At 32.9% G+C, this 12002-nt stretch overlaps 1 protein-coding gene across 1 annotated transcript in view; it reads right to left on the reverse strand.

The window, feature by feature from the left end:
• Positions 1–388: 388 nt before the first annotated feature.
• The window catches only part of LOC100377229 (autophagy-related protein 2 homolog B-like), a 40435-nt gene continuing 28821 nt past the window's right edge, over positions 389–12002 (reverse strand). The window contains exons 36-44 of the mRNA XM_085494776.1: positions 9018–9119; positions 8311–8380; positions 6625–6844; positions 5386–5455; positions 5184–5266; positions 4953–5074; positions 3609–3763; positions 3210–3365; positions 389–3020 (exon numbers count right to left, since the gene is read on the reverse strand). Coding sequence (XP_085350902.1) covers positions 2790–3020; positions 3210–3365; positions 3609–3763; positions 4953–5074; positions 5184–5266; positions 5386–5455; positions 6625–6844; positions 8311–8380; positions 9018–9119 — 1209 coding nt within the window. The 3' untranslated portion in view covers positions 389–2789. The remainder of the gene's footprint in view (positions 3021–3209; positions 3366–3608; positions 3764–4952; positions 5075–5183; positions 5267–5385; positions 5456–6624; positions 6845–8310; positions 8381–9017; positions 9120–12002) is intronic.

Genomic DNA, 12002 nt, shown 5'->3' on the forward strand with positions numbered 1-12002 from the left:
TTGTTCTTTATCATTTAATACTAGCGCAGTGGGACTGTGACCTATAAAACTTTGAGACATGTAATGAGCAGAACCAGTTGAGTAAACATCCTAGAAAATCATACTAAATAAAAACATATCAGTTTAAACTTTTATGAAAAAGTAAAAACTAAACCTAGAAAAGTAGTGTTTTATTTTATTACCTATTCACCTATCGTCAATGCAGACTTTCTCCTACTCATACACACATCTAATACCAATATTAACCATTGTCAGTCTGTGCTTTTAGTAGTCCGGGATGAAAAAACAAATAATGACCAAATTATAAATACTGGTTGACAGTGTGAATAGTAAGTTCATAGTAAGTTTATAGTGAACTATAGTAGTGGGACTAAAGAAACAAAAGTCCTTTTTTTCAAAGTGACTCAATTTATTTGTCACTCTAAACAACTCAACATGATGTAAATACTGACTAAATACAATTATATAAATTAAATTGCAATTGTTAAAAAAAATGCATTCCAATCTAACAACTTGAATTAACATTCACTGTACACATGTCAAATAAATAGTGACAACTTCCATGGATGAATCAACTCCTACATACTGTAAAACATGTCTTTTTAGCCAGCATGTTATTTTAGCTAATCTGTAATTTCACTAAGTCAAGATGCAGCTAATTTAACAGAAAGTATATTCTCACAAGGAGATAGTCAATTTAGCTAAATTAAGATTCTGTTAATTCAGCGCAAGAGTCAAATCCGCTAAAATTGCATGCAGCTATTTCAACATGTTCTACAGTATATCATGCGTACTATACACACATGTACCAAGTATACATTGTGCATACAGAGTAGCTCTCAATGTTAACTCTATGCCAAGTATCGCTGTTATCACTGTATTGAAAAAGAACATAAATATATATTCTTGTCTAAAGATACATATTCTGTATACAGCAAGGATTGGAAACATACTCATAGTAGGTATGATTTTATACATGCTGGTTTACTATACGTAAACTGGTATACGATATGGCAAAGCAATTATTGAGGATAAACTGTGATGTACAGTACAATATGTCAAATCGTTATAATATATCTATTAATTATGTATTCCATTAAAAAATCATGTTTCAGGTTCTCTTAAAATTCTATAGCACCAACACCTGCAGTTCCCTCAAAATGTTGGATCACCCAGTCAAAGAATAATTTCACTAACATGCCACATTCAACACGCATACAGTAAATAAGAATATATAAAAACAAAATCAAATATAGAATCCCAATACATTACACACATCTTCTGTTACCGTAATAATGAAACAATACATTGAAAATCAATCATGGAGAACACCAAATATGGACTCATTGTAAATCAACTCATTGTACAAGGGTACATTATGCAAATAAGTCATACCCAGGCATAAATCACTATGAAACAAAAGTCAGCATACTCAAAGCATGATCAGTATTTGTTTTGGGTTTTTAAAGCAGTCAATACATTAGAAAAAAATCTACAAAGAACAGTGTTCATCATATAACAAAATGCTTTTCAATTTTGAAGACTTGTGAATGTGCAACACAATTAAGTAGATTTTTTTTTCTCCATTTCCATGCAAAATATTCTCATGTCTTGGACACATGGATAACTAGATATTTAACATATACTAACTGTAATCAACTCTATGTCTAGCATACTGCATATATTTTTGTTCAAAATTGTACAATAGCTTCAAAGCACCAAGTTTACTGGTGAAGATATCTTTCCCAACATCCGCACATTGAATCGCATAATTACAATTTCAGGTACAAGGAAGAGTACAATGCATGTTGAAAATATGAAATCAGGATATACTCATAAATACAGCCTAAGCCTACTTTACTCGTCCAATTTTGATGAGACCTATTACATGTATGTACAGTAAATGGAGATATTTAATAAGATAATAATGCCTGGTCTCAAATCCAGAATAAGAAAGAAGGGTTTTGCGAATGGACACCAACCCAACATGAAAAAAAAAATGCTACAGCAATGCCAAAAAAGACATACAGAAAGTCAAATCATTGGAAAGGAACCATGGACTGAACAAGATCCACTGGTTTGCTCAGAGTTGTAAAGGCTAGAAAAGTTGCGTTGGTGCCTCATGCTTCAGACGAGCAGAGGATTAATGAATATAGACAAAAAACACACAGATGTTTTTAAAAGTAATTGGTTTTCCAGATGAAAGATGTGTTACATTTCAAGGTAATACCATTCTAATAGAGAGTAAGGGGTCGTCAGTAATGTATACTCTCATTTGTTTGATGAATCATAACTCATTTTTAAGGTAAAATTATTCTGCCTGTTTCCTGAATGGAACAAATATACATGGACACAAGTGTGTGGTATCTGCAAACTTGGGCTTTTAATGAAACAAATCATTAAATTAATAGTAATCAGGATCCAAATTATAAATTAGTAGTTAACCATGGTCATGATGTTCAATGATAGATTTACTGTACAAAATGACAGAACTAAATTATTGTGCAATATACTCATCAAAAATGGGGTTTGATCATGTGACCCTTAGTGAAGTCAAGTGTCCACCGGGAATTATTATAAAGTGATGTGATTAACTATGCCGCAAAAATGTTGTTATTTACTAAATGAGGTATATGGTAGTACGCAAATGTTTTTTAATAGAGTAGTTAATTTAGTTGAGTGTTAACACTGGATTAGAACACTGATTGTATGTATTTGACCCTCAACCCACCCAGCCCATAGCCACACCCACAAAGTTAAAAATCCACATGAAAGTCCTTATAGCTAACTCAATTTTGTTTCAGCCGCCATTTGTCAGTAGCTTCCTTTCTTGCATCTGGTTTCAGCTGATTCCTGACACCACCAAGAACGCTGGACGTTGCTTCCGTGGCCAGGATGAGTGGTTTGACTACAGTCGAAGGTATCTGACGCATCACTCCACCCACGGCACCGGAGACACCTTTGTGTACATGTTCCTCTCTAGCTACCCGCATTATATTGTCTGCTGTATCACCCAAACCCTATACAGGATAAACAAGTAAGAAATAGATGAATTACTTTCACTGAGAATATAAGAATGTATTATCATATCAGATTTATAGGGTGGTCAACTATACTTGTGTGCGCAAGGCAAAACCTAACCAGAAAGCTCTCAAACAAATTAATATAGTGTAACAGAACAAAACATTGACAAATTGTAAGACATTTACCTCAGCGACAACTTTGTAAGCTGTAGCCATGCCTTCCCTGAGATCAGCTGGCTGATGAGCTAGTCTATGCTGCACGAACTGACCACCACTGCCATAGGTGTATCTTGAGACGCTGGGTCCCGGTGATACCATGTCGTAGGTCGTCTCAGCTACAGCCTAGGGAATTATACAAATGACAGAATGATCTAAATTACATTAATTATTAGATTTAGCTATTGGATTGAACCACGCTGACAAATGTTAACTGACTGGTATTGAAAGATTCAGACAGAGCATAAAAAGAAAGGGAGTTGATTTTGTTGCAGCTTCTACCGCAACAGTAGACGTCACATTAGTTGAAATCAAAGAATCGTAATACTATACATGACATGTGTTGAACCAGAATGGATTCATATTTACCTGTACCGCTTGTACTAGTCTATTGGTAAGTTCTAAGGCAGACATGGCAGTGGATGTAGTAAATGAATGAGCACCTCTCTGTAGACCTCTAACGATGCGACCGTCTTTTTGATATTGCTCTATGGGTAATCTCACTAAATCAACCACCCCTTGAACTGAAACCAATAACAAATTACACTGAAAATAGTAACTCTCAATTGAACGAGTCACTGGAAATGAAACCTGCTTGATATGTCCAAATTTTGCATGAAATCATCAGAAAGCATCTTGCATCTGTTGAACACAAGTAAATCTTCAATTTACTGACATGCTATTTTAACATTCTGATTGTTTCTCTGTTAATAGTGTTTATATTAAGTTTCCTACTATGAAATTGACAACTGATAAAATCAGATATACGGTATATATATATGATGTAAAAACTTAAATATACATGTGTGAGGAATGGTCTCCAATTGTCAAAACTTTTTACATTCATGCTGAAATAAAACATACATGATGCAAACTTCAATGACTCAGATGATTCAAAACTGATATAATTCAAAGTCAGATGACAACAGTCGTAGAAAAACACTAGGATTTTCAATTAATGGAAATGTCCAGTCAAATTTTAAAAATAATGGCCCAACTCAAAAGAAATTGCAACAGAAGTCGACTGTTATTACGTACAAAAACTAGAGAAAAAAGGATATGAAATGTGTTTTTATGAAAACAACCAACAAGCAGTCTCTCAGTTCAGATAGCTCCACTGTTAGCAATTCACATTTCGATTTAAAAATTGAAAATATCATCACAAAATGAACGAATCTGAGATCGGTAAATATGAGGTACCTATATGTATAATTCATAGCCATCAAAGTTGCAGTTTTCAACAATATCACTTTTTACCAAAAATTACAAAAATATTCATCAAAATTAGAGTTATCATCATGAAATAAACAAATCTGAGTGAGGTTTACCTGTAGTACCTATATGTATATTATGAAAGTAATCAGACTTCTGGTTTTCAATAAGAAGTCAAAAATATTCACCAAAATAAGGGAATTAAAGATATGATCATAAAATGAACAAATCTAAGAGAGGTCTACCCAAGGTACATATACACCAAGTATCATGGCAATCAGGCTGGTAGTTTTCAAGAAGAAGTAAAAAATGTAAAAAGTTGACCTGAACAGCTGATGACGATGGACAATATGATAAGCTTCGCCCAACAAAATCCACAGCTTAGCTTAAAAGAAGGCAGGTTTTATTTTGTGAAATGTGACGAAAGTAGTTCAAGGGGTTTAATAAGAATTCTGTGTTTAATATATTCACATTCACAGTACATGGTGATTGTATGATTACCTAGCTGTACAAGAGAGTGCATTGGTCCAACTCCACCTAGTATACTTGGTAACTGGTTATTTCTAATATCCGTCATCCATTCATTCAAAGCGTAATTCACCACTTTATCTAAACCGAGTAATCTACAAGTAAATATTGAAATTGTATAAATTGCAACAACAAAAAAACATTCTAAATTTTAAGTAATCACTGTTTAAAAAGTAGCATGCAAAATAACTGGTGTGCACTAACCCCTGTCTGTGCTGGAACCTTTTCAACTTCAATTCAGAACAATTCAGTTGGCCAAGACCAATGAGAAGACCAGTAAATGTACCCTGTGATGAGAATTGTGAGCACTGTCAGAAAATGCAGGACATGAAATGCACATGGCTTACATCGCAGAGAATAACAGCTACTACATGTGGTTTAAATTAATAGTGAAAAATGATGTTACCTCTTCCAATGCTAAGTGTTTGCCTTGATAATCCAATCGTATAGGAACTTCTGGTGCAAAGCTGAAAGACCTGAATGGAAAAAACACAATGAAAATAAATGATGTTGGTTATGTACTCTGAACAGGCATGATGGCTTAAAGTCAAAACAAAGATTCAAAATTCTGAACTCTATTTATAAAGTTCTGTTGTTATCAGAGCCGAAACTTGACTCCATCTGAAAATCACGCCCTCAATTTTTTCCCGGGACTGTCGCACAAGACTTGTATTTACAAGTGACTTGACTATAAACATAAATTATGTTAGCCAATTCCGCACATAAATAGTTACTACAATAGTATTTCTATCCATACCAGAAACCACTTTTTGTTAGGTTAATATTTGGCGTGTATACAACAATTCAAATACTAGTATGATTCAACCATGCCTCAGCCCTCTGCACTGCTTCCCTAACCTGAGAAAAACAGTAACAAACTAATTCATGAAGTAGTTCAGAAAATTAATTAAATGGCCAGAAAATAAATTATGCTTTATACTGCTGTCACTTTCGTGAGTGGAAAGTGAGTGTGAGTGGGCATTGTTTACAAAATAAAATAATCAAAAAAATATGCATTAAACATTAGGCAATCGGACTTGTGGTTTCAAGTAAAGTCGAAAATATTACTTTTTACCAAAAATGACAAAAATATTCATCAAAATTACAAATTGAGGATATCATTACAAAATGAACAAATCTGAGAGAGGTTTACCTTAGGTACCTCATTGAAGCTAACAGACTTGCGGTTTTTATCAAGTCAAAGATATCACTTTTTACTTTTAAGAAAGAGTTGCAAAAGTACGCAAATGGACGCCGGATGCCGTCGACGATGAACAATCACTCATATGACAGCCTCCGCTCAACAAAGTCAACAGCAGAGCAAAAAAGTAAATCCTGGTCTTGTGGCTGAAAATCCTAGATTTTGACTGAATGTGTTTAGATGGAGAAATTTGCTGTCTTGTGCTGGCCCAGCTCATCTCAACTAATTTCATATGCTACTGAAAAAGAGCCATTGCTTAGAACAATGATTACCAAATATTGCGTATTATAACATATCAAATTGAACAATACCCCCTTCAGATGTCCCTGTTTGCTACACGAAGAAACAGTTCCTAATGGTGACTGAAGTACACGTCTGAAAACTAAAAAATGCATGCATTACACATCAATTTCACTAGTAAAATACAAATGCATTATTTTGTACCTGTAAAATACAGGTGGGTCTGCACTGACAACTTTTGGTTCACTACCCTGCGCAATACAACTGGAGGTCACAGTGGATGTGCTGCTCTCTAGCTCCTGGGTATCACTGGATTGCAAAGATGACAATGATGATGTATCATCTGTTGCTGTGACAACAGGTTGAACTGGTATTGGGAAAGCTGCCGGGGTACCTGAACTTACGTCTGCATTTGCTTTATGCTCTGTAATAAACAATATTAGACCTGGTCTTGTGATAACAGTAAGATTTGTTTTTGCATATTTACAATATCTGCGCATGCACACCTTTCAAATTGACACTCAAGCTTATTGAGAATAAAAAATTCTAATTTATTCTTTTTGCTACATATGTCGGCAAATTGTTTATTAATCAACACACATTTTTTTTATAAGAGTTTGTTGAAAAACAATCGCCACAATCTGTCTACAAGGCATATAAAAGAAATAAATAGGATTTAAAAAACAAGAGAGAATCAAAGAAAGCTTAGAAAGAACTCTTGTGTGCTGAGAGTATTGGGAACATGTTACAATTTAATTCAAAATTTAAGATTAGCCTTTCAAACAAGCTTTTTGAGATGTACAAGGGGGAAACAATATAGAATATAAAATACATTTGATTTTCCTGAGCACCTCAACCTTAAGTTCAATTTAATTTTTTTTTTTGGATCTTAGATATTAGCTAATAAAAAATAGAAAATCAATAATCATGTTTTTCAAAAATAAACTAATCACGTCTCCAGAGCATCTATGAACCAACTTTAAATGAATTTATTGATTATACACATTATGCAACTTAGGCAATTAGTATGCTCAAATTTCAATCCATGCTAATCAGGTCTTAAGTATTGTTCCCAAGCACTTATATTAGTCTTATTGAAATGTAATTATTATGCAAATTAAGCAATATATTGTATAGATTTCAACCCAAAATTAATTAGGTCTGTGCATTGTTTCAAGGCACGCAAAAATCATATTTCATTGTAATGTGATGATAAATTCTTAAAAAAATAGTGGAAAGTTGAAAAGTAAATAATTATGCAAATTAAATGACTAATATGCATGGATATTAACCCAAAAATTATCCGGTCTATGCATTGTTCAATAATATCTATGTACCAAGTTTCATTGAAATGCGATGATTATTACTTGAGATATCAGCGGAAAATTCAAAAAAATAAACTAATTATGCAAATTAGGCAATTAATATGCACAAGTTTTAAACTAAAACCAACTAGGTCTGTGCATTGTTACAGAGCATCTATGTACCACGTTTCACTGAAATGTGATGAGTAGTACTTGAGATATTAGTGAAAAAAAACATTATGCAAATTAGGGAACCAATATGCACAGACTATTACCCAAAACTGGTCAGCACATTGTCCCAGAGCATCTCTGTGAGTTTCATCAAAATCCAATGAATGAATATCCAATGAGTGGTTCTTTAGATAGCAGTGGAACAGTCATGAAACAGCTAAAAATTAGCTAATTATCATGCAAATTAGGTAATTAATATGCATGGTTTTAAAACCAAAACCAAAATTTAGCACATTAGCTCAGAGCATCTATGCATCAAGTTTTATAAAAAACATATGGTTCTCAATATATCAGTGGAACAGACAGACACACACACACATATATATATAGACACACTAACTGCAAAACTACTGACCTGCCAAATGCACTGGAACCACTCCATCAGATAAAGTACTGAAAAAGTCCCTCAGGAAAAAAAGTGAATCCTAGGAAAAGGAAAGAAGATACATAATCATGATACGCCTAGCTTGAGCACTACAATAATTTTCATTATCGTACCCATGTTATTGTACTCAAGTATTGTAGTGTGTTTGACCCTTGTAAAAACACAAATCAAATAATCGCTGAGCATATATGCTGTAGTGTACAAGGTTTGAGAACCAAATACTGTATTTTGTTAATAACCTTATTATTGTACATTATATTTTTTAAGAAGCTGTAAACAAAAGGTTGGCTTAAATGTCACTTTCGCTTTCAGAACTAGTTTGCCACCATGCTTTCAGTAACATACTCAAAATTTGCATAATAGATCAGTGGCTGGGATACTGCTGCCTTAATGAAACTTGTTGATAACCAAATATTTTAAAAGTTCTACAACAGCACAATAAAGTTCTGAGTGAGTGTCTGCAATCCTGATCATAATGTCCCAGTACATGAAACTCGACTGAGTATTCCAGACGTATTTTGTGAATGACCTCATATTATGCAGATGATATACAACAGTTGCTGATAAGGTGACTATATTACCCTTCATTCACTCGCACAGATACAATGACAATTTAAGATGCTTTGCAAGACGAATCCATCAGTATAGGAATTTATCTGATCTTAGAGATCCCTTACCTGATCAATATTTAGCCTTAGCGGTTGTACAGCGACTCTAAGGCAACACTCTTCACGTGGTATAAGAGGATCAGGTCGGATATGTAAGAATTTGACCATTAGCTGAAAATAAGTACATGTCACAGTGAAATAGTTGACATACACATTATCCTGATGGAAGGTATTATTATTAACATGTCGTTTGACATTAACAACAGCTGGAAGCCGGATACAGGAAGCAGGAAGAGCTTTGAACTCACAATGGGTATTAAGCGCCTAAGGAAAATAATTTCCCAATTTAATATTAGATGTGTATCCCACGCAAGCGTATATTTCTCCGACACAGTATTACAGTACCTTTTTTCAAATCAAGTACTTACAATTTCAGTTAGAGAATATATCAAGATTTCAGGTTAAAATTTGTAATCTGAGATCTTAATTAATAACGAATTCTCATTTTTTTTTTCTCTGTTGCGTTTTACCAAAGGAAGAAAAATTAGTTTACCAATAAATCACATTGAATTGCAGGAAAAATTTTTTTTTTTCTTTTAAATGCTTGTAAATGATCACCATCATTGTAACCTATGACTGTATCTATAGTCACAAAGATTGCACCTCTTTCGTCACTAGTATTCAAATCTAGTGAATATGTGCACACAATTTATACAGATGTAAGCACATGATTTGGATACATAAACATGTATCTTGTATTAAATATTACCTGCCAAAAACATGAAAGAAATGTGCATTTTTGGAACAATTTTAATAGAATTCAATGCTAAAGCATCATTTGAAAAAAAAAATAGTTTTTATTATAATTTCCAAATAATTATAGCATACTTGTTTACTTTTTGCATGCAGTAGTGACTGATAGGCAAGAAAACAACAATGTTGTTGTTTGCTGCTATGGTTAATTAATATTAATGTATGTGTTCCTGTTATTAATGAGTCAGTGGTGATGTCACTGTCTATAACTACACATCACCTAAATGAAATTTGAGTTTCTACCATATAAAAATTGATAATAAATGGCTGAAAAATCACCATTACATGTGGATAGATTTCATTTAAAATGTTATGGGAAATTGATTATGTCAGTTTTTAAATGATTCAGATTCAAAATTACCGAGTGCTGGCCACTTTGTTTTAGTGACATGCATGACAATTCATGTTCAAACTTTATATATTTCTTAAACTTGAGAACTCACAGGAACTCAAACAAAACACATAATACACTCTTGATTATAGCAACTGTATTATATTTTAAAATGATAGACAGCTTATTAACTATTACTAAAGTTGAGGTATAACATTACAGTAATTTAAAATCATGTCTGCATATTGTAATAAAATTATCTTATTTATGTATTTGATAATTATCTAGTCATCAATCATTTGTGTTTAACCATCTCAAAAAAAGAAGTGAGGAAAAACAAGTTAACAATGTCGCAATATATAAGTTATGTAATAATAAACTATATAGATATTGCTAATTATACTATTAAAATAATGTGATTGCTCTTATATTTTTCTGTTTAATCATCAAATTTCAGCGGCAAAACTACTAAAAATAAAATAACATATGAGGTTATACTGCACTATCCGAATAAAAGACCTTAGAGAGTAATTTAATTTAGTAGTCAACATCTGGGTATGTTTGATGGAAATATTTTCATTTGCATCAGCCCCCCCCCCCCCCCCGAGTTTTTAATCAGAAGGCTCAATCTAGAAAGTTGGCAGTTATAAATCATAATCTTTCAAATATAGTCAGGCCTTTGGATTATGACCAGGATTTGTGTTTAAAGAAAAAAATCAAAAAACATCTGGATGATTTGACTGTGAATCATATCATAAATTGGGATGTATGTGTAGGTGAATGTTTAATACATTTAAAATACCCTTAGGTAAATGAATAGATCTGATTTACTCATATCTAATCTGTCTTGCAGGGCCACACAAAAAACTGCATGGATACCGTGTATGCTTTTTATAGGCATGTGGTGACAATCCAGCAAAGAAGAGATGAGATAAAATGTTGTTTAACATACTGAATAATCCCTTTGTTATATAATATTATTTTTTTTCTTTTATTGTAGTTTGTTTCAATATGAATATGCATTGTCATAATTAATTTTTAATACAAACAAGTTTTAGGATTGAAACAGAAGTGGGAAAGCTGATGTAAATATCTTACAAAAACATTGGTGCCTAATTTGTTTAATTATTTATACTCATTGTGTGACTTATGTATTATTTGAAAAGTAAAACAAGCAACCTGTCGGCTGAGATAGCTTCACTGTTAGCAATGCACATTTCAATTAAAGAACAGAAGATATAATTAGAAAATTAACAATATGTACAGTATCAAAGCAATCGGACTGGCTGTTTTCAACAAGAGTACAAAAATATCACTTTTCACCAAAAATGACAAAAATTGTCATTAAAATTAGATAATTGAAGATATCATCATGAAATGAACAAATGTAGTATCTATATATGTAATATCAAAGCAATTGAACTTGTGGTTTTCAACAAGGAGTCGAAAATATCACTTTTTACCAACAATTACAAAAATATTCACCAAAATTAGAGAATTAAAGATATTATCACAAAATGACAAATCTGAGAGAGGTCCACATGTAGTGCCTATATATGTAATATCAAAGCAATTGAACTTGCAGTTTTAAAAAGAAGTCAATAATATCACTCGAAAATATGACAAAAATATTCATCAAAATTAGAGAATTGAAGGAAACATCATGAAATGAACAAATCTAAGAGAGATATACCCAAGGTACATATACACCAAGTATCAAAGCATTCAGGCTTGTAGTTTTCAAAAAGAAGTCTAAAAAGTAAAAAGTTGACACAGACGGTGACGGACGCCAGACAATCACTCATTTGATAAGCTGCGCTCGAGAAGGTCAGGTCGACAGCGGAGCTAAAAAAAGGTCCTCTAGGAATAACTATCACGTTGCAAGCTCTTTGTATGCAAATCAACTCAAA

Source organism: Saccoglossus kowalevskii, chromosome 2, assembly GCF_978046115.1.
Source record: "Saccoglossus kowalevskii chromosome 2, keSacKowa6.1, whole genome shotgun sequence".
NCBI lineage: Eukaryota > Metazoa > Hemichordata > Enteropneusta > Harrimaniidae > Saccoglossus > Saccoglossus kowalevskii.